Source organism: Chelonia mydas, chromosome 18, assembly GCF_015237465.2.
Source record: "Chelonia mydas isolate rCheMyd1 chromosome 18, rCheMyd1.pri.v2, whole genome shotgun sequence".
Classification (NCBI taxonomy): Eukaryota; Metazoa; Chordata; order Testudines; family Cheloniidae; genus Chelonia; species Chelonia mydas.
In genome coordinates, this window is record NC_051258.2 from 21,688,137 (window position 1) to 21,711,618 (window position 23,482).

General features: G+C 53.6%; 1 protein-coding gene across 1 annotated transcript in view; it reads left to right on the forward strand.

The window, feature by feature from the left end:
• The first annotated feature begins 2,509 nt into the window (after positions 1-2,509).
• Positions 2,510-23,482, forward strand: part of ESPN (espin) — an 81,182-nt gene continuing 60,209 nt past the window's right edge. Inside the window, exons 1-2 of the mRNA XM_037881432.2 lie at positions 2,510-3,035; positions 10,325-10,518. Of these exons, the coding sequence (XP_037737360.1) occupies positions 2,742-3,035; positions 10,325-10,518 (488 nt within the window). The 5' untranslated portion in view covers positions 2,510-2,741. The remainder of the gene's footprint in view (positions 3,036-10,324; positions 10,519-23,482) is intronic.

A 23,482-nucleotide genomic window follows, 5' to 3' on the forward strand; every position in this document is an offset into this window, starting at 1 on the left:
AAGTCATCGGACAGGAGAGAGACATTAACTAGTGAGACGTGCTAATCTGCAACAAACGGTGCTACATCCTGCCCCGCGGGACAGGTCCCTGGACTCCGGGTGGACGGTTTGGGAGGATAAAGAGGATAAAAGATATTTGCCCTCCCCCACCACGAAGATCAGTCGTGCAAGTGGATTTCTTCCGTCAGCTGATCTTCAGCTCAGAGCACAAGGGAGGAGGGAGGTAGAAACCCCTAACAGGAAGGAACGGTGTCTCTGTGTGGCTTGGACTCTGGGGGACGAGGTCTCTAGGCATAGGCAAGAGATCCCCAGCTGCTCAGCCTGGGTTAGCCCTAAAAGTCATATAAAGCTTGCTGATTAGAGAAGTCACTATTATTATTTTTTAATTAAGATTGTAACTCGTTTGTGTGTGTGCCTTGACCTGCACTAACCTTGTCAATAACTCTCTTTTCCTTTTCCTACTTAATAAATCTTTAGATAGTTTATTATAGTACTGGCTATAAGCATCGTCTCTGGTGGGGTAAATGACTGATCCTTTGGGACTGGGAATAACCTGAATATTGCTGTGATCCTCGGTGTTAGGGACCATCTCTCACAAAGGCAAGCTCACTTTGGTTGTTAGACAGACCGGAGTATCCACGGGGACTGCCTGTGACTGCCTGATCAGACTGTTAAAGTGCCCGAGGAGTTTACAGTAGACCATTACTTGGTGAAATCTAAGTACACAACTCACATCCATTTTGGGCTTCCGAACAGTCTGCCCTGACATGGGACTCGCTCTTGAGTCCCTGCAGGCAGTGACCTGAACAAACTAGGGAGAGATCCAGTGGCCAGCAGACCAAACTTCTCTTGTGTAGCAAAGAGTCGTGTGTAATTACGCACATGATCGGGTTTTATCAAACCCCAAACAGCTGCCCAGTTTGGCCGTATCTCCTTCGCAAGCAGGGTTCTGGTCACGTTAGTGTTAGAGGAAGGCGCTCCTGCAATCACACGCAAACTAGAATAGGCCACATGCTCCTCTGGGTGTGCAGTGTCCAGCACATGGGGGCCCTGATCCTGAGTGAGGCCTCTGGATGTTGCCGTAACACAAATAATCACCATTATAATTACCACTAGTATCACGCGTCTTTATCCTGTTATAAAAGCTCTACGTTTGAGACAGGGAACATGAACAACACTCTGGGGGCAGCAGCCACCAGATGGCACCGGTACAAACAGCCTTCATCTCAGTGTGGCAGCAGTGCACAATCTTGGATAAAAGCTTGTGTTGTTGTGAGTTTTGTGATGTGATTTTCTGGGGGGAGCTGTGGCAAACAGCAAGAGAGTTTGCTCTCTGCCTTAATCGCTCTAGCCAGAGCAAATTCTTGGGGCAGAGTTGTTTCCTGGGAACCAGGCATTGGTGTTGGGCTGAGGTTCCTGGCGGGGGGCAGAGGGGGGTTGTCTGGTGCCGTTTGTGACTCGCTCTGTTCTAGGACTGTTGTATCTAGACTACACCAAGAAAAGACCCCGATTCCCCATCACTGATTCCTCTTCCAGTGGGACACCCCTCTGCAAGGCCCTGACATCTGTAACCCACAACACCGTGTGACTTCAGGGACCAGTCACATGCCGCCAACAGGGTACAGCTGAAGGGCTGGGGGTGTTATAGGCAGGAATCTACTTGGGCCACTTGCAGAGACCCGGGAGGGTCAGTAAGCAGGGAAAGGGCCACAGAACCACTGGCTACGTGATCCCCTCGCTCTAACTGGGGTAGGGCCAGCGCTGGCTCCAGCCAACAGCCATGCAGGACATGGACTCCCTGCCAGAGGCCCAGAGCTACCCGCCTGTGGGCCCTTCCCCACGCCCTGGGCCCTGCTAGTCACTGGGGCATTTCCCCTCCCCTCAGCTCCTGCCAGCCCCGAGTGCAGGGACTCTAGCCAGGTCCCCCGGCAGCCAGACAGTTTAACCCCTTCCTGGCCCTGGGAATTAGCAGTGGGGTGTCAGCAGGAGGAGCTGGGCGGGAAGCGCAGGGGAGGGGAAGATCACAGCGGCCCCTGCGATTCCCCAGACAGACACTGAGAGAAGGAGGAGCCGTCCTGGGGGTGGGATCGCTGCGAGCTCCTGCCGCCGCCTGGCTGCTGTTCCCCGGAGGCAGGGAGGGCTGCGGAGCCGGAGGGGAGCGGGGCAGCTGGAGTCTGACCGGGGGGACGGGAAGTGCCAAGACCAGGGGCCATGCTGCGCTGTGCGACTCGGAGTGCCCGGGAGCCCCAGCCAGCCTGACAGCCGGAGCGAGAGACCCCGCAAGGCGCAGGTCCCCGGGCAGGAGACACCCCGGGCAGCTGCTCGGGGCGCAGCGCAGGAGGGGTCCGGGGGCGCACGGGGTAGGAGAGGTCCCGGGGCAGGAGAGATCCGGGGGGGGGGGTAGCGCAGGAGGGGTCCCGGGGGGCGCAGCGCAGGAGGGGTCCGGGGGCGCACGGGGCAGGAGGGGTCCCGGGGCAGGAGAGATCCGGGGGGCGCAGCGCAGGAGGGGTCCGGGGGCGCACGGGGCAGGAGAGATCCCGGGGGGCGCAGCGCAGGAGAGGTCCCGGGGGGCACGGGGCACAGATCTCGCAGTGCCCGGCCGGCAGCTCCTTCCCGGGGTTTGCTGGCAGCGGCCACCTCCCGGGAGCTAAGCGCATCCCAGCGGCTCGGCGCTCCGCGCAGCCCTATGGCGCCCCCGGGCTGGTGAGGGGCCCGCGGCTCCGGCTCCCCCGGCCGAGGAGATGGCCCTGGAGCGGGCTCTGGTCGCCGCCCGCCAGGGCGACGTGGACACCCTGAAGTCTCTGCAGGAGCAGCGGCTGCTGCAGCCGGGGCTCCGGGACCCGCTGGGCGCCTCGCCCGCCCACCACGCCGCCCGGGCCGGCAAGCTGAAGTGCCTGCGCTACCTGGTGGAGGAGGCGGCGCTGCGGGGCAACGGCCGGGCCCGCAACGGGGCCACCCCGGGCCACGACGCGGCGGCCACCGGCAGCCTGGCCTGTCTCCAGTGGCTGCTGACCCAGGGAGGCTGCTGCGTTCAGGTGGGCACCGCGCGCGGCTTCCCTCCTCCGGGGCCGAGCCCCACCCTGCCTCCAGGGCTCCTGGGGCCGCCTGCTGTGGGTGCCCGGGTGTGCCTGGGTGCTGGGGCCTCTCTCCTGGCGGGCCGGGACCAGCCCCCCCTGCCCTGGGATGGGGCCATGCTGTGCCCTCTAGCTGAGGACGTGCCGGGCAAGCAGCGCTCCAGTGCTGGGCAGTGCCCCTCTAGGCGGGCAGCCGCACTGGGTACAGGGCACTGTCGGGGCTGGGCAATAGCCTGGCGCTCCTGGCTGCACCAGGGAGCTCTCGGGTGGCCGCAGGCAAGGAGAATGTAACCAAGGCTGGATTAAGGGGAGCGGGCGCTCTCCTGCCCTGAGCTTCCGCAGCAGCATGGCAGGCAGGGTGGAGACTGGCCCAGCTGGGGCGGGGGGTGTCTGGACACGGGATTGTTCACCTGTCTTTGGGGAATGGCGTCGCCTGTGTCAGAGAAGCTGGTTTCCACAAACGCAAGAGGCCTCTGGCAGGATGGTCCCATGCTGGCCTCCCCCCGCATCAAGTAGCTGTTTCCCCGGGGCCCGCTGTTGTGTCCGCCTTGCTGGAACACAGTTAGCTCCCTTGTGCGGGGCCTTGCCTGGAAGCTGACAGCGCTCCACGGGTAGGAGAGCAGTGGGCTGAGTTTGGGGCCAGGGCCTCCCACACACAGTCACTTCCCCTCTCCAGGCCTCCACTTCCTTCCCCCTGCCTCCCAGGGTGTCAGGGAGCTGCTGCAAAGGTGCCGTGTACACAAGGAGAGGCCCTGGACTTGGATGGTGGCTGGAAGCCCTGCTAGGCTCTGCCAGGCTGTGCCATGTCTCCAGCCCCACGCATTGCTAAGGTGGGAGGATGGTCCTGCTCCTCAGGCCCCACACGGTGCCCTTCGCTTTGGTGCTGGATTCCAGCCCAGACCTAGACAGAAGGATGGATGATGTCTGGGTGACACCTCATCATCACTGGTATTTCTCAAGGCCCTGGCCCCAGGCAGAGACAGTAGCGCAGGCCGGGCCCAGGAGCTTGCACTCGGACTAGCCACGGCAGCTAAAGGGTGGAGGGGAAGCAGGAGCACAGAGTGGGAAGGGAGCTGGTGCTGAGAGCCCCGCAGTCCCACAGCGTCCCACAGCCTTATCTGCCTCGCCTGCCTGCTCCCTTCCAAGCAGGAGTCCTGGTGCTCTCTGGTGGTGCAGCCTGCCCTGTGGGGCCACTGGCTGGTCCTACCAACCAGACGTGACGTTTACCAAGCACTGTTCATCCTCTCCACAGCGCTTTACAAACAGTCACTCCTCACTCGCCACAAAAACCCTCCCCTCATGAATGCAGCAAATTTCACCTCTCTCTTGTCTTGTCTGTGCGCTGTCCAGGAACAGATTGTGAGAGTTGCTGATTTATCTGTTTGCTGAAACTATCAAATTTCTTCAGCCACTAACTCGTGGGCTGCAGGTCCCTGAGAACATGATATTAACGACTCACAATGGCAAATGTGGGTGAAATCCTGCCTCTGCTGGACTCACTAGGACTTAGCCATTGGCTTCACTAGGTCAATAGGGTCAGGGTTTCACCCGCAGTTTGCAAAGTGCACGTGGCTCTGGAGCTCATGTCACTAACCGACAGCGTCAATTCCAAACTGTAATCTTCACCGTTCACATCATGTGGGTTAATTCCTTAAAACAGAACAGAACTAATGCCACTGGCCCGCCAGCATGGTGCAAGCTGTGAACTGCCCATTTTACAATCCACGACCCAGCCTGAAACGAGCTGCCTTCAGGGCATCAAGGGTTGATGCTAAGCAGCCGTTTTCGGTGGCCAGTTGTGCTAAGAAAAGTCAGGGCCTCATATGTTCACAAGAATCGAGCAGGGTCAGGCTGACAGGTGCTTTGCAGCATGGACACATCCACGGGGTCAGTTTCCCTCTCTGCTCAGGTCTGGGAAGCTGCTGCAGATGTGTCAGCTCCGCTTTGCCAGAGCCGCGGAGGAAGGGCTGTGCCTTGCTCCACAGCGGGAGCCAGTGCCATGGTCACGATTGGAGCTCGCCAGTCTCTGACTCCCAGGCCTGTGTTCGCTGTGCTGAACCGTGAGCACAGGACTTTTATTGATCACAGGACGGGACCAAGCTCTGTTGTGATCAGCAGTCCCGCCCGGAGCCACCCACGCTTGGAGCCGGTTAACCTGCACTGCCACTTTCAGGGCACCTCCCATAGTGCAGGTGTGTCAGGAGAACCTGAGCCTTTGTGCCTGTGTGAGGAGAGGGGACAGATGATCAGTGTCATGCCTGGGCCACACCCCATTGGAAACCCTTTTAAAATGCAGTGGGGAGGAGTTACCCCTCAGACCTTCGAGAGGGGGTGTCCCAGGGCTTGCAGCTTGGGCGCTTTGGAAGCCAGACCCATAGAGGGTTGGTTTCTGCCGTGCAGCCATGATATTCAGAGCCAGCTCGGAACTTTCCCTGTGTCCCCGGGTGTGTGGATCAGACGCATCGCGGGGGCAGTCAGCCTGGACTGGGCCCCGGACACAGTGGGGCCTGGCTGGGCCAAGGGGTAATGGGTTCTGCCAGCTGGTTAACAGTTGCCTCTGGGCTAAGGAGGGGGGCAGGGGTGGCGGAGGGGGTGGGGGTGGGCGGGGGTGGCAGAGTGGGTGCATCAGCAAGAGAGACAAGGACAGGACGGGTGGCCCAGTGGGCGAGGCAGTGGATGTCACGGGCTGGAGGTGGGTGAGGGACTAGCTAGCACAGCCAGCTAAAACACTCGTTGGAAATTGGTGGCGTGGGTTGAAGTGGGGCCTAGGTCCCACTCAGGTGACTTTGGTCCCAAGCTGGTCTCCGGCAGGGACGTGTCCACCACAGACGCAGTCTGCCGGACTAGGCCGTTTCTACTCCGGAGAGGCCCCGGGCTGTGATAGCAGGGACCTGCAAGAGAGAATGTGAGTGTGGAGTTACATTCTCCGCACTGTGTGGAGAAGATCACTCAGGACTGCATCCAGCAGGACTTGCCCTGCCCACTCCTCCCCTCCAAACGTACACGATGGGTTACAAGTCCTGCCATCTCCACTAGCCAGTCTGCTGGAGCATCGCAGACACTGTCTCCTCCCCTGCCCGGTGCCCATTCAGAGGCACCAGGTACTCATTGAAATTGCGCAACACTTGAAATTCCCTGCAGTCTAATGACCTTCAGAAACCTCGCCCTAGACCCAGAGGTGATCGGGAGGAATGTACTCGGCAATTCAGTGGCACAGGGGCTGAATCTAGTTTTTACGCAGCTCGTATTGTATTTACATACAGTGGCTCTTGCATATGAATGTTATTGACTTCAGCAGGTGTTTACTGGAGTTCAGACCGCAGGGTTTGGCCCTAGTATATGCAAGGATAAAACCAAATAAAGTTACTATTTCCTCTAGGAGTTCAGTATCCCCAGAGCATCCGGTGTGTGATTGCTGGGGCTGGGTTACTCAGCTTAAGCTCTGTTTGTTACTGTTCTTGTCAGTCAGGCAGTCAAAGTTCAGTGATCAGATTAAAAGCTGGCCACAAGGCTGGACCCAGTATTTCTCTGTGGCCCAGACATTGCTGAACCCACTGAAACTAACGACAAGCACCCCAGATTCCTTCCGCATGGCGTGGCACGGTTTTGGAGGCAGGAAGGCTGAAATGTAAATGGTTCATGCCTTTGGGCAGCACGCTGCATTCTGTCTGAGTGGTTCTTTCACGTCAGGATGCAATCAGTGCAGACACTTGAGGGATAAGCTGCTTGCATGATGTGAGTTGAGAGGTGAAAACATGTGATGTTCCTGTGATTTAAAAAGCCATCTGAGGAGGGGGGGAGAGATGATCGAGCTGGAAGGACAGGCTCAGCACAATTAGGAGCCATCTTGGACGAATTCCACTTGCTGTTCTACATTGTCATGAGCGCTGGTGTCCGCAATGGGGCTGTGCCGTAACCAAGGGACTGCATGCCAAAGCAGCCAACGCAGCATTACTCTCCTGCTGTGGCCATGCAGTACAATGCCAGCTTTCCCTGGGGCAGGACCAATGGAGTGGTGGAATGCCGTTCCCATTAACAGGCAGGTCAGTGCCCAGGAAGAACAATCAGCAAATTATCCATTCACGGGCAGAAGTATCAGTTAAGGGGATGGCTGAACATACACTCCCAAATGTGCTCTCAGTTTAAATGTAACAAATTACTGGGTAGTAGGTCTTGAGTGTCAGTGGGTTGCACATACATTCCCATGTAACTCCGAGGTGCTGTCATCTCCAAAGATCTATATGTTGCTATTTTTAAATAGCCCCTTCATTTTCACCTGGAGGTACTACAGCATGTGAAAACCGACCCAGCTCATGTCTCAGCATTAATGGCTAAGTGCAGTTTTGCCAGCTCCCTACATTCAAGAATCATGAGTCAGGCCCCAAAGCTCATGAGGCCAGCTTTAAAATCATGAGATATTAAAAGAATAATATATGTTGGATTATTGTTCTTTGTCTTCTTGAACATGTGGCCTGAGTGCACCATAAAGGCCAGAAATCACTCATGCATAGTGACTTACCCACAACTGAGGCATTAAAGAACCTTTTTCATATTCACATGCTCAGATTGCCTGGCCACGTGGGCTGGAAACTGCCTTTTTGTTAATGAAAGCTCAGATCCTCGTATAATCACCTGACTCCAGGAGCTGGGTCTTTAAGTCAAACACCCAATATCATGAGTCTTGCAATAAAATCACTTGAGTTGGCAACACTGCAAGAGATGTGATTAAACACAGCAGAGAGAACTTGTTTAATCCTTCCTGCTCTGGGATTTTGATGAGAGTCAGTTTCCTGAGATCAATACATGAGGGCTGAGGAAAGGGCAGGGGCTGTGGTAACTTGTGCAGGGCAGAGCTGTAGGGCCAGGGCCAGGCAATCTGAGCATGTGAATATGAAAAAGGGTCTTTATTGCCTAAGTTGTGGGTAAGTCACTATGCACGTCTTACAGCAGCAACATCTCTCCTCTTGAGTAGCTTAGTCCCATTCGACACCTTCTTCCGACTTTGGGGTTCTAGATGCCCCAACAGCATTTCTTGTAAGGTCCTAGCTTGTTGTCGGAGTTTTGTAAGTCTCCCCAAAAGCACTTGGGTTATTGCACTATGTGAAGAGTCACCAGATGAGAAGCTGGAAGAATTAACAGGCTCAGATGCTGGGGCAAAGCCAGTGTAATTGGGTCTCAGCAATGTTAGTAGTCATGGAACTTTCAACGCTGACTTTGTCCAACCAAGGCCATGTTCGCAGAAGCGCACCTCCTTCGCGACCGAGCAGGCCTAGCGTTCGGCACAGGTTCAAGGCTCCCTACCTGTTCGGCTCATTTCTTTTTTGGAATTCATTTGCAAATTGGATACTATTAATTTAGGCTTAAATAGAGACTGGGAGTGGCTAAGTCATTATGCAAGGCAGCCTATTTCCCCTTGTTTTTTCCTACCCCCCGCCCCCCAGACTTTCTGGTTAAACTTGGATTTATGCTGGGAGTGGCCCACCTTGATTGTCATGCACATTGTGGGGAGAGTGGTCAGTTTGGATGAGCTATTGCCAGCAGGAGAGTGAGTTTGTGTGTGTGTTGGGGGTGGGGGGGTGAGAAAACCTGGATTTGTGCTGGAAATGGCCCACCTTGATTATCATGCACATTGTAGGGGGAGTGGTCACTTCGGATGAGCTATTACCAGCAGGAGAGTGAGTTTGTGTGAGTATGGGGGTGGGGGAGTGAGAAAACCTGGATTGGTGCTGGAAATGGCCCACTTTGATTTTCATGCAGGTTGTAAGGAGAGTGGTCACTTTGGATAGGCTATTACCAGCAGGAGAGTGAGTTTGTGTGTGTGGTTTTTGGAGGGGGGTGAGGGGGTGAGAGAACCTGGATTTCTGCAGGAAATGGCCCACCTTGATTATCATACACATTGTGAAGACAGTGGTCACTTTGGATGGGCTATTACCAGCAAGAGAGTGAGTTTGTCTGTGGGGGGGCGGAGGGTGAGAAAACCTGGATTTGTGCTGGAAATGGCCCAACTTGATGATCACTTTAGATAAGCTATTACCAGCAGGAGAGTGGGGTGGGAGGAGCTATTGTTTCATGGTGTCTGTGTATATAATGTCTTCTGCAATTTCCACAGTATGCATCCGATGAAGTGAGCTGTAGCTCACGAAAGCTCATGCTCAAATAAATTGGTTAGTCTCTAAGGTGCCACAAGTCCTCCTTTTCTTTTTTGAAGTTTCCCAGGAGATGGCTAAGGTCCCAGACCTAGTGCTGTACTGTGCTCCGATGCCCTGATTCCAGCTCTAATTCACTATGAGTAGCTCTTACGCATGCAGATAGACCCAGTGGGCCGAATATTCCGGCCTGGTGAAGCTGGGAAGGGAGAGCGAAGGTCTCGTATCCTGAGGCCCTTCAGAAGCTGCTTTGTGGTTTGTCCCTGCATGGCTTAGAGCAGCCCATGGTGATGCTCTGACGCTGGGCTCACTGGAGCACAGCCCTCGCACCCAGCCCTGTATACTGGTGGCTAAGGGCACTGCGCCAGCTCTGTGGGGTTCCTCTGTGTCGGGGAACGTCAGGAGTGCAGTCACAGGGCGTTCTGTCTGGAGCAGCACAAAGGGATGAGAGGTGGGAGTTCAGAGGGTCTCACAATATCCAGCGTTTGCTTCTAGCCTGCACGTTGTCTCTCTGTGCCCCACGTTCCTTTGGATACTGGCTGCTTTGGTTTGTGTTGCTTTAATAGCTTTGTGCTGCTCCCTCTCCCCACGCCCAGCGGTTCCCATTTCATAGGTGGGGTCTCTCCTGCAGCTGTTCTTGCCTTCTGCGTCTGTGAGCCTGGTGCTCCTGAAGGCCTCTCTTCGTCCCCAGGACTGGTGCAGCTTCCTCACCCCACCCTGCCGCTGTGCCTGCCCTCTGGCCTGGAGCGGCTGTCACACTCCATGCCTCCTCTAGCCCTTGGCCTCTCCGCTGAGTCTCCCAAGAAGGATGCTATTTATTTATTTAATACCAGGTGTGTGTGTGTGGGGAGGGGGGTGATGTGGACACCCCCTGAACGCGTCTCACAGAGGCCACTGACCAGTCGTGCGAGACGCTCGGTGCAGGATGGCGCTGCAGCTTCCCAGATTTGCAGCCATTGATAAAGCACTGCTGCTAACCAGGGTCGGAGGATCTGCCACGGTTGTGTGCATCTGAGTGGGCAGTCCAGAAAACCTCGCCGCCTACTCATTGAAGCATCGCGAGGAGCGGATCGTAATAGGAACTGTCTTGTTTCGTTTCTGCAGGACACAGACAATTCCGGTGCCACCATCCTGCATCTCGCAGCCCGCTTTGGTCACCACGAAGTAATAGACTGGCTCCTGCGATTTGGAGGCAGTGACCCGATGATAGCCACGGACACAGGAGCGTTACCTGTTCACTATGCTGCAGCCAAAGGAGATTTCCCTTCATTGCGACTTCTCTTAGGGCACTGTCCAAAGTAAGAGAGAATTTTATTTGTAGGGGATGGATTTGCAGGGAGTTCAGGTGGTTGGTTTTGCATGTGTGTTGGCCTTGTCAGAGTATCTAGAGCAATTATAGCGTTTAGTTGTTCTTTAGCTTGTGCACAATAGAGGTAACCCAAGTCTTGGGTTTATGGAGTCCACTCTACAACCTATCCTGAAGGATGACCCAACACTCTCACAAATCTTGGGAGACAGGTCAGTCCTTGCCTACAGACAGCCCCCCAACCTGAAGCAAATACTCACCAGCAACCACATACCACACAACAGAACCACTAACCCAGGAACCTATACTTGCAACAAAGCCCGTTGCCAACTGTGCCCACATATCTATTCAGGGGACACTATCACAGGGCCTAATAACATCAGCCACACTATCAGAGGCTCGTTCACCTGCACATCCACCAATGTGATATGTCATCATGTGCCAGCAATGCCCCTCTGCCATGTGCATTGGTCAAACTGGACAGTCTCTACGTAAAAGAGTAAATGGACACAAATCAGATGTCAAGAATTATAACATTCATAAACCAGTGGGAGAACACTTCAATCTCTCTGGTCACGCGATTACAGACATGAAAGTCACTATTTTACAATAAAAAAACTTCAAATCCAGACTCCAGCGAGAAACTGCTGAATTGGAATTCATTTGCAAATTGGATACAATTAACTTAGGCTTGAATAGAGACTGGGAGTGGCTAAGTCATTATGCAAGGTAACCTATTTCCCCTTGTTTTTTCCTACCCCCGCCCCCCAGACATTCTTGTTAAACCCTGGATTTGTGCTGGAAATGGCCCACCTTGATTATCATACACATTGTAGGGAGAGTGGTCACTTTGGATAAGCTATTACCAGCAGGAGAGTGAGTTTGTGGCGGGGGGGAGGGTGAGAAAACCTGGATTTGTGCTGGAAATGGCCCACTTTGATTTTCATGCAGGTTGTAAGGAGAGTGGTCACTTTGGATAAGCTATTACCACCAGGAGAGTGAGTTTGTGGGGGGGGGGGGGTGAGAAAACCTGGATTTGTGCTGGAAATGGCCCAACTTGATTATCATACACATTGTAAGGAGAGTGATCACTTTAGATAAGCTATTACCAGCAGGAGGGTGGGGTGGGAGGAGGTATTTTTTCATGCTTTATGTGCATATAATAAGATCTTCTACACTTTCCACAGTATGCATCCGATGAAGTGAGCTGTAGCTCACGAAAGCTTATGCTCAAATAAATTGGTTAGTCTCTAAGGTGCCACAAGTACTCCTTTTCTTACTGCTAAAGCTGTAATTACAGCACTGCTAACATTTCTGTAACTTTGCCCTCCCATCCTGTAGTGAAAATTAATGTGCCTGATCTTATGGCAAATTTGCATATTCATATTAAGATTCCCCTTTTTATACATTCGTACAATTTTCATCTGATGCATGGTTATAGCTAGTTTTATTTTTGTAAACCAAGCAAAGGGCTTTCTTACCCAAGGAAAGATTCCTTAGGATTTAATTCTCGAATCAAATCTAATTTTCCTTAGATTGTGAATTCCTCGGTGCCAAGACTGTTTGAAAACATGGTGGGCATTGCTGAGAATAAATACTAACAAGAACATAGTAGCAAATTTCAACGTTAACTTCAGATTCCAAGTCGTATGAGTTTTTCGAGTGTAGTGTGAGTAATGAGAACCCTGCAATGCCTGGATTGCTAAATCCATACGTGCGGATTCTCCACCCCGTGGGACCTGGCTGTAGCCACTTACACCGGTGCAAACGGTGTGTAAAACACCACCAGGGAAGAATCCTTCCTACAGGTGCTGGAGAATCTGGCCCATGGTGTGTCGTGCACTGGTCAATTATATTACAATCCTTTTGAGTCTCTTTAGTCCTTTCTTCCGCAAGTGGCAGGATACTGTGTAAAGTGCTTTCTGAACTGTATGTGCCCTGTGTCTTCTGCCCTAGGGCCCCATCCTGCCAACGCTGGTGCAGGTGAGCGACTCTATTCACAGGACTTGAGAGCTCTCAGCTGAATAAAGTTACTCACCTGCCTAAGCCTTTGCAGCATCTGGCCCTAGTGAGGCTCATCTGGCTTGGACACAAGGCCATTCAACAAACAGTCGGCACAGAGCCTGCTTTGGCTGCTAAAAGAATTGTTCTCATTTGTAAAACCTGGGCTTGCTAACAACATGACAGCTTTAGCACAGTGGGAAGTCAAACGTCCGTTCTTTATTATCCCAGCAACAAAGGGCAAGAGGCTGGATTTTCACTTTTGATGGAAATATTGCTCCCTGTTGCAGGTGGGGCTGAGGAGGATTTGTTCCCTGCGCTTTTGGAACTGGGCGATAACACAGTCGCCTTTGTCCAGGCTATAGTTATGTAAATGGATTAGGCTGCCCTGTAGGATTAAAAAGGCTGTTCCAATGTGTGGAAAGACAAGCTTCCGCCTTGTTTAAGGAATGTAGGCTTGTGAGAGAGGGCTGCGGACGTCAAGGCCCTGTGTGTTTTCAGGTGACACATTGTGTGCTTGGTAAAGTCCGGGAGTACTGGGGTACTTTTCGTTGGTTATTACAGAGTAACCTCGGAATTCCAGGGTGCTCTGAAAACAAACCCGTTCCTGGGCCAGTGATAGCCAGCGCTGCTGGTCATGGCCTAGCATGGCCCTTCCATTCTAACTCCTGCTTTCTGGTGCTTAGAACTTGCCCAGATCCAAGCTCGCACTCAAACCCCTTGATGTTGTCAGAAATCTGGGACAAGCTCACTGTTGACATGAGTCAGGTTTCAGAGTAACAGCCGTGTTAGTCTGTATTCGCAAAAAGAAAAGGAGGACTTGTGGCACCTTAGAGACTAACCAATTTATTTGAGCATAAGCTTTCGTGAGCTACAGCTCACTTCATCGGATGCATCCGATGAAGTGAGCTGTAGCTCACGAAAGCTTATGCTCAAATAAATTGGTTAGTCTCTAAGGTGCCACAAGTCCTCCTTTTCTTTTTGACATGAGTGTGGCTCTGGTGACTTCCAGGGAGCTATGCCCATGTATGCTGTGTGTGTGAAACCCATCCTTATGTAGAGACCTCAGAAAGTGTAGGGAAGCCGTAAATTCCACATAAATCCTATAGTGGTGTCCAGACCTAGGACTGGCCCTCCACAGAGGGGGGAATTTCACCTGTGCTGGTAATCTCTGTTCTCTGACCATGAGCCTCTCTCTGGGTTTAATGCTCCCACCTGGTGATTAAAACACTTAGACGTCTGTCCCCAAAATAGCTGCATTCTCTTTGCAGCTGGGAATGGGGGTCCCAGCTCTTGACTGGGACCCTATACAAGTTCTCCCATAGCCTGCTGGATGTGGAGCCAAAATGCTAGAAGGTCAACAAAGAGCAAATATAAAATGATCAGGGGTGAGAAAAGCAGGTCACCCAAACATCATGGATCTGTGCACTGCAGATTACACAACTTCTAATCTTATTTTCCGTGATGGGCTGGAGGACAGGGTTATAAATACCCTGCAGCTCTTTGGGGAACGCGCATGGTAATTAACGGTCACTTACTCGGGGACTTTTCCCAGGAAGATTCTTAACAAATGCAAACACACTTTTGACAAAGCGGAACAGAATCAAATTCTCAGTAATGACAACATCCAAAATGCAGCCACCTCTGGGTCTTTAGCGAGTGTCAGTAAACTCCGCCCTCCCCCCTGAACAGCTCCCACTCATGTAGCAGCAGAATGTGGGAGAACAAAGTAAGTCCCTTCCAGTGTAACTCCTGGCAAAAACACCAATCCCCCCGCCCCGCCCCACCCCACCAACTGGGCGCAGGGACCACAAGGCAGCAAGCGATGATTCTGGGTCATAAATAAGGCGCCAACAACTCTGATAACCTAGCACCATGATGAAAAGTATTTATATGGTGGGCAGGGCATAAGACGGGCAGGGGAGGACAGCCAGATGAGCCAGATGTGCTCTTGTGTGTCCAAGAGCATTGCACAAGTCTGGGGCCTTTCGTCGGCCGGCAACGTGCACTCCAGATCCGTTGGAGAGGGATGTCAAAGCTGGTTAAATCTACCCAGTTTTCCCACAGCAACATATAAATGCATTCAAGGCCTTGGCCAAAGCCGGTCTGCAAATCTTGGCTCAGGATGGCTTTCAGCTGATGCACAATCACTGTCCAAAGAGAAGCGGTGTGTTAACTCATGGGGTTGGCTGGGAACCGTGTGCTGACGACCCTAGCACTGACTGGAGGTCTGAGAGCACCCACGGGACAGGCTTCCTGCAGGAGGTGGGGCAGGCGTGTCAGCTATCGCTAGCTGCATTGATCACGGTGAGGGCCAGGACAGATGTGTGGCAGGGGCAGGATACCCTGGGATGCCCAGGGACACAAAACCCAACCCTTCCTTAGCGCTGGTAGCAGACAGAACTGTCCATTGCTTGTGCGATGGCTGCGATGGAAATACAGATAGACAGAGACTGTCTCTGTTTATTGATAGGCATTTCTATGGTACTCAGCACCAGCCTTAACTCTGCCCCTGTATCCCCACCCACCTTCCACCCGTGAGTCTCCGTGTGTGTTGGGGAGGGGTCAGGATGACCTTTGTGCCACGCTGGACAGGGGCTGCCACGTTTGTCAGCAGATGTTTCCCAGCTGATGGGCAGTGCAATGCCCAGGACTTAGACAGGGCAGGCAGAGGGGCCCTGGGCTCAGCATCTCTACCCCTTCAGATGACGCCCCATAGCTGATGAAAGCAGTGTGCTGGAAGGCTGCCAAGCAGGACACACCGACACCCCAGCCCCGTCGTCCCTCCCTAACGAACAGGCCGCCAGACGTCTCTCCGGTGTTCCAAAGCCCATGGAACCCAGAACTGCCCCGCGCCTGCGTTTCCCTGGGGATCGAGAGAGCTGCTGAAAGGGACCCGTGGAGACTGACGGGATGTGAACTCGAGCCAGGAGAGCTGGCCGGGCCTGTGGAAGTGAAAGAACACCCTTCATGGGGCGGGCAGGCAGTTGCCAGCAGAGCAGGAGGAATATGCCTCCTGCAGGAGTGTTTGCAGGGGAAACCCTCCTCCTCTGCTGGTTCATTAAAACCCCTCCTGGGAGAGTTCGAAGTGGGGAATTTTCAGGGGAAGGGGGTTGTGTTGTGAAATATTTTGAAACCTGACGGATTTTGGGTGGGGTTGTGGGCAAAAGGCTCCTGCCCCCAGCCCTCTGCGAGGCCCCAGTCGAATCAGGAGAGTCAGCCCCTCGGGTAGCAGGGGGGAGGTGGAAAGGGTAGGGAGGAGTGAGCCTGCTGGCACTGGGTAGCAGCATTGCCCTCTGTTTGGGGGCTGGCTGTCTCACCTGTTCAGTGCTCCCCCGCCCTAGAGAAATGGGCCTTAGAATAAAAGGCCTCAATGTGGAAAACACAATTCCTGGGGTGGTTGTGTCACTGCAGGCTGGCTGCTTCGGAAGAATCAGGCCTAGGTGTGTGCTGTAGGCTGGATCCCAGATCTGGCCTGGCCTAGCCAGCCCTCTGTTCCTCGCGTGGCTGGCGGAAGGACGGGAGTCTCTGCCACAGGCAGAAGCATGGAAAATAACAAATCCAACCCCCCACATCCAGGATTGTCTGTTCTGGGTCTACCCCAAAAGCAGTGGGGGAGAAGGGGATATTCGAGGGTAGGAGAGAGAAGCATGGCAGGGCTTTGGCTTCTGAGAGCAGAGGCAGGTGTCTGAGGATAGCCCCAGAGTTATCGGTTATTCAGGCTGAATGTGAGAATTGAGGCTAGAAATGCTCCCCATTTCACAGGGAGGAGATGAATCTGAACGTCATTTGGGTGTCACTCCAGCCTGGCCCTGTGAGAACGGCTGTAAGGGCAGCAGGAAGCCTGGCTTGCTCCACTTTTCCTGCTTTCACAGGAACGGAGGGAATTCTTCAAGTGCTGTGTAAGAAATATTTACCACTGGCGGATTTTGCAGCTGCTCTCTCAAAGGGACGTCCTCACTCAGCCTCGCTTGCCTCTGCAGAAGCTTTTGAGAGCTGTGTGTCCACCTCCGGTAGTGCTCAGGCAGGCAGGATCCTTGCGGGTGCAGCAGCTGGCGTGGGGGGGCTCAGAGTGCTTGAAATCTTGGGTCTGGGGGTGTGAGGTGATCACAGCAATAGCTAGGCCAGGAGAGGATTCTGACTGGCTAGGGGGAGTTTAAATAGCCAGGCTCTATGGAAAGCCAAGATAGCAAATGTAAAAGTAGCCCACGCCCTTTAAATGCCAAACCTCCACCCAACAGGGCTTCCTGCAGCCAGGTCTAATCTGTGCCTCCTATCAGCCAAGCCCCAGAGCGCCCCGTCCCACTGCTCCCAGGCTCTGGCCCTCCTGGAAAGCTCCCTGCTGCCCCCCACCCTGCTAGATAGCAGAATGCACTGGCTTTTGAAGAGATGCTTTAACCCCGTCCCTGCCGGAGCCTGGTTGGGTCTCTTCTCCCCAGCAGATTGCTACAGCAAGCCTGACTATAGAAACTTTGCGCAGCCCCGGGCTTGCCTGCCAATGTGACAGGAGCATGCTGGACTCCCTCGGGTTTAGCTGCATGTGACTCATTGGCTACATTCTGCCTACCCCTGCTGCGGAAGAATAAAAATCAAGAGCTCCAGCTCAGAGCCGTGCTAAGGCCCCTCGAGTGTTTCCATTCGGAAGCGCTGGCAGAGCCACATTGCACAAGCCTCACGAGGGGGTTTGACAGCATGGGCTCGCTACGGCCGCTTTTTACATACGCAGGCTGGAAGAACCGAGATCTAGTGAGAGCAAAGCCTTTGCTGGCTTGAAGCTGACCCGTTAGTTGATGATAGATGGCTGGTGAGGAGGCTGCTCTAGAACCCCCCTGTGCATTGTCCTCCCGCACATGGAGTCAGTGTAAAGTCTCGTACACAGTTATGGAGCCAAGCCACTGAGTCACTAAAGTATTCACTGAGGTTGGGAAGCGAACTAGGTGATGGGCCAGAGGACACACCACTCTGGCCCTGGGGACACACCACTTGGTCTTTGCTCTGCCGACGGATGGTGTCTGCAGAATCTCATCTCTGCACTGGGTGTGATTGTTATGGAGCAAAAGGAACACAAAGACAGGTCAGAAGGTTGGTTAGACAGTCACCAGCGCCCGTTCCTTGACAAGGCAGAGTCGCTGGAGTGTCTGGGGTAGTTTTGCACGTTTTGCTGTCTATTATATACGTCACGACTCTGTTTGTACAAACAAAGGAAAGGGTCAAAATATTTTTCTCTTTTAAATGAAAAACAAAATGTGGTTTTAATGTTTCCACCCCACGAATTGGCTATTACAGCTGGAGAGCTTGAAGTTAAGATCAAGAGGGAATTTACCCTGATTGCTTTCCCATAAGCAGCAGCCTTTCCTTTGTGTATATTTTATATCCTTACTTTAAAATCTTAACCAATTATTGTAGTAACCATGGCAATTGCTCTCAGACGCCGTCACTGCTTTGGGACCAATGTGTGTTCAGGCAAAAACTTTAACAGGACCCTCTCCTGGTGCAGCCACCGACTGCAAAGTCTTATGCAAAATCTGTGTGCCCCTTTCCTTGGCTGCCCTGGACTAGCGGCCTGCGGATCAGGTTCATCCTGCAATCCACTGATCTGAGAGCAGCGCAGCAGCAGCTGCTGCTAATGCGTTGACCTGAATATTCTCCGAATTCCAGCTATAGTCAGCTCCCCTGGGGGCCGGAAATGGGGTCAGCATGCAAACGTATCGGATTTTCACAACCGAATGAGTAGTGTCCTGACTATGCCCATGCTATTGTGGGAGCATCAGAACAAGCATGACTTGCACAAATGCACCCCGTGCCCTTTACGTTTACATACTGTCTCCAGCACAGGAATCAGACCCTTCCCAGCAGATTAACCCATACAGGTAAATACAAGTAAACTAAGTGGATTACAGTGTCTCAGGCTGGTGGCAGCTCTGGCTGTGGCAGTGCAGAGCTCGCTGTGCAGCTTCTAGCGAAACGCCTGAGCCCAGACAGACGAGGGAGCAAGCTAGGCGGCTGCACGCGTGGTTCCCTAGTTAGGGACGGGGCAAGGCAACGCAGATGAGCTGGAAAGAGTCAGGGGCTCCACTGGGGCAGGGAGGTTGTTCCAGACCAGACTCACAAACTACAAATGGGAAGCTCGGCAGTGGAATCGTTGACTGTCCATGTAGTAAGACTCCCAGCAAAGTCCATGCAGGTGATATGGCAAAACCCCAATTATCAATGGGAAAAGACTTCACAGCCACCCCCCAACTCACTCAACAGAAGAAGGGTCCTGGAGTTTTGCTAAGTAGGCTCTTAATTAAGCATTTCTTGGTCACAGCCCTTTTACATTTAATTTTATGCTTCTCCTGCAGTTACTTTTGCTGTGAGCACCTGCCGCCTTTAGTTAAGAAATCCCATCAATTATTTACTCCTGTGCTCACAGTACTTCCTGCCAACTGCCCGATGGGAGGCTCCATTACAAGCCTTGAAATTCTACCTCTGGGAGCTGCAACACCAGCTAACGGGCAGGATGCAGCGTTACAGTTCAAATGGGGAGGAACGACAGTGTGTTTGTCTCTGTATTGCAGACAAAAGCTGTGCTGAAAGACCAGTAAAGGCTCAAAGTCAAGCACTCAGAAGCTACGAAATGCCAGAATTAAGGCTCCTTTTTGCACCTGAGGAAATCAGTAACTGGTAGTAGTAGAAGGTTTTTATCTTCTCTGTGGACCAGTCACGAGAGGGCAATGAGCCGCACCATTTGCCAGGCAGCAGGGGAATGTTGGGCCTCAGGAATCCTGGATTCCATTCTGTGTTCTCGACAGGAGTGTTCTCTAGTGGCTACAGACCCTTTTGCCCCCTCATTCCCCCCCCACACACACACACTCAGACACACCCTGCCCCCTGCCCCCTCCAGTTTGTTCCTGTTACCCACCACCTGGCTTTACTCCTGCCCCCACCTTCTGCATTCACATCAGATTACTTCCTCCTTCTCTGCCATGCTGCCTGAACTTTTGTGAACTGATTTTCCGAGCTCAGAACCTGGCCAAATTTGGTGGATTTTTACAGGGACAGGAGCCTTCCTGAACACAGAATAATAGCCCATGCTCACCCCCTGCCCTGCTGCTTTTCAAGGGCCTGCTCTGGAACGTGAAGCTCCTCAACAAAACAGCTGTAAAAATTTTTTTAACCTTGACCAAACAAACCATATTTTTCCTTTATTTCGTTTTTCACGGAAGTGCAGGACTGGCAGGGACCTCGAGAGGTCATCTCGTCCAGTCCCCTGCACTCAAGGCAGAGCATGGACATGGCTGAACTGATTTTGCTGAAATTTACCCCAAAGAAACAGCTTGAGGCAGATGCCTGGTCTGGAAAATTTCAGCCCAAATGGCTATAGCGTGACAAAGTCGTAAGCAACTGCAAACAGGCACTGCTAATGGAAAGTGCTGGGCAACCTAACTACGCTAACAGAACGCTAGGAACCGTCAGGAAGAGGACAGATAAGACGACAGTAAATATCCTAACCCACTATCTAAACCCACGGCACGCCCACACCTTGGATACTGCGCCCAGGGCTGGTCACCCCGTCTCAAAAAAGATATATTAAAATTGGGAAAAGCACAGAGAAGGGCCCACAGATGACTGAGGGTCTGGAACAGCTTCAGCAGGAGGAGAGATTAATACGACTGGAACTGTTCAGCTTGGAAAAGAGACGACTGGGGGAGGAGATGACAGAGGGCTGTAAAATCACGACTGCTGTGGAGAAAGTGAATGGGGAAGTGTTAGTTACCCCTTCACATAACACAGGGGTCACCCACTGAGATTAATAGGCAGCAGGTTTAAAATAAACATCAGGGAGTGCTACTTCACAATGCACAGTCAGCCTCTGGCCAGGGAATGTTGTGGAAGTATACACAAAGGTATAACTTGGTTCAAAAATGAGCTAGATAAGTCCATGGAGGATAGGTCCTCCAACGGCTATTAGCCGAGATGGTCAGGTACGCAACCCCACGTGCTGGGTGCCCCTGAGGCTACCCTACAGCGTATGTCGGCAGAATGTATGTGGCTCAGGGGGGGTGAATAAATCACCCCCCTGAGTGATGTAAGTTACACCGACACAAGTGCTTGTGTGGACAGAGCTTCTCCCACCAACACAGCTACCTCTGCTTGTTGGGGGTGGATTCATTAAGTCGACGGGAGAGCGGCTGATAGTTCAGAGAAGCACCCAGGCTCTGGGACGTTCTTCTGAATGACTCTTTACGGCGTGCCAATTGCTAGCATGAGTGTGTGGGACTCCCCGCCCCTCTGAGTGTCTGTTGCACCAGCCAAGCCACAGGACAATAGCTGGCGGTGGTGGGTCTGGCTTTTCAGATCTCATTCGCCCGGGTTGAGTGAGATGCTCAGGGGGGATGGGCATGAGCCAGCAGGCTGCTGAGCCAGCCCAGAAATGCTGGTTTCATGCTCTTTGCTCCCAGAAAGCCAATCCCGTGGGCTTCTACAGACTGAGCTACCAGGAGAGACTCCATTGCTGGGATACTGGTGCCACCTTTCCCTCTACCTCCTGGCACAAGGGGAAGCATTCCCAACAAGCACTCCCTGGCCCTCCGAGCAATGGCTCGTTTCCAGAATTTGGCATACGTCTGAGCTCAGGTGCCAGAGTTCCTGGGTACAAGGTGGACCTGCTGGCCTCTCTGGCCTCACCTGCTGGCACGGCTGCCAATGAGCGGTCTGCCCCTGGTATTTCTAAAGGATCCTTCACTACGGGCGCCTGCTGCTAAGTACCAATCTGACACACTGAACCCCGAAATGAACTATAGCTTCCAGCTGCCTCTGCCCCAGACTGTGATGCTCAGAGCAGGACCAGGCCAATCCCGCCCTCTCTGCTGAGTTATTTCTGCACTGGGGAGACTGTATTCTAGGGCTGCTTATTGCAGCAAACAGTGAGACGTAAAGAAACCTAGGTTTGCTTTTGGAGACATTAGCCAGCTCCCGCCCACATGCTGTCCCCAAGCTGGGGCCAGCTTGAAGAATGCATTAAACTTTAACGATTAAATGAATTTAACTAGTATTATTAGCAACAGTAATTTAAGTTATTAATAGGCTGCTGCACTCCGGCCGCTACCAGGTTAGTTCCATTAAGTCTCAGGACATTGGATGGAGCACTCTCGGTTCGGGCCTCCTAAGCCTGCCCCTAATCTGCACACTTTAAACCCGCTCCCTGCCACAGGCTCAAGCTGCAGGCTTTGTCTCCTTAATTCTTAATCAGCTTGGCTAGTGGCGATCCCTGGGAACAAGTGGCTGGTTTCCATCCCGCATTGTTTGCTGTGATCACTATGGTAACCACAGAGCGAACCTGTAGTAAGCTAACCCAGATGGATGGAGGGCCAGGGCTGGCTCTCCTTCGCCCATGTGCCCCTGTGGTCTGGGAGTGGGCGGGGAAGGGGACACGGCCTACTACCCTGGCAGAGGATAAGCCCTGATTATTTGTAGGAGAATCCGGTGCAATCCTCTGCCCCTCCCCTCCTTTAACTCTGCTCCCTGCCTCTCCTCAGCTGGGATGCTTCCCCTGCCTCCTGGCTATGTAGCACCTCCCTTGGTCTTTGCTCCCCTTTAGGGGCTGCAGACCCCCCTGCTGAGCGGCTCAGATACAGGAGAATCAGGGGAGCAGCCTGAGGCAGGGAGGGATTATTAGCAGCCTGGGTGATGGTAGGACAAGGGTTCGTGGCCTGAGCGAAGGAAGGGAAAGTTTCGGGACAAGCTCTCTGGAGCACAGGAGAGAGGCTGCCCTCTTGTCCTGGGGAGCAGCAGGAATCCAGCCCTTCTTGCAGGCCCTGGCCATGAGCCTGGGCCTGTCCGGGGATCATGGCCTCAGAGGTTGTCTCAGTGCAGGCCGGAGGCGGTGGGGCAGCCCCTGGCGCTGAGCACATGGCACGTCTCAGCCTGCCACGCTGGGTTGGCGGAGGCAGCCTAGCATGAAAACAGGGAGAGAACGATGCCCACTGCATTCCCTTTGCTCCTGGACACGTGCTTCGCCCCTTGCGGGCGGAAAGAGCTGGAGCTGCCCTTACGAGATCCCTACTAGGGTGAAATTCGCGCCCACGCAGAGGGACAGGACAAACTTGCACCACTTCAGACCTGCTCCAGTGGGAGTGGGGTGATGTCTAGGCCTGGGACCACTCCCCGGAGAGCTGCCTCTTTTGGTGACAGGAAACCCCCACTGCGCTGGCAGCTGCTTCCAAGCTCTCCCGCTGAGCTGCGGCAAGGGGGGCGGGGGGGTCTCGAACCGCAGGCTGCAGCTACCCAGCTGATAATGACACTGCCCGTTACTGTGTCTGTTCCGGCTCGGAGGCTGCTGCTTGTCTCTCTGTCGCCTCCTGGAGCTGGCGCAGAGCAAGCTGCGCTCTGCCTGGGGGTTGGGCATCACCTGCCCAGTTTTGCCCCAGTGTTTCTTGCAGCCCATAGCCACTGTAGAGCGACTCTAGCTATCGAACCCCCAGCACAACGGAGCAGGTCCCCTAAGCGAGGATTTACAGCAGTCTGTTAGCCTGGCAGCAGGCACAGGGCTGTACCTTGTGCAGCAGGCTCCTTCTGCTCCGGAGGCCGTGGTGCAATGAGGAGACCTGGCTTATCTGAACGGCAGCAGGGCCCCTGCTGGGCTGAAAGAACAGGAGCCCCCAGTGCAGCGTGCTCTGAAATGCCCGAGTGCGACCAGCACTCAGCGCTGTTCATTCACCCATGGGGACAGCGAGTTCCAGGCATTCCTGGGCAGCGCCAGCTCCTCGCAGGGTCATTGGCACATTTCATCCCAGACGGAAAGTTGCCACTTGCAGCAAATGCCGTTTCGGGGTTTCAAAAGGGCATTTTACCTTGTTCAAAATGGCAACACTTTGCTTCCGGGGCCCTTCAATTTCCCCAGCAGTCAGTGCAGGGGGCACCTTTCACCCAGGGCCTGGGAAGCAGAAGAAAGGCCCTTCCCCACTTGCCAA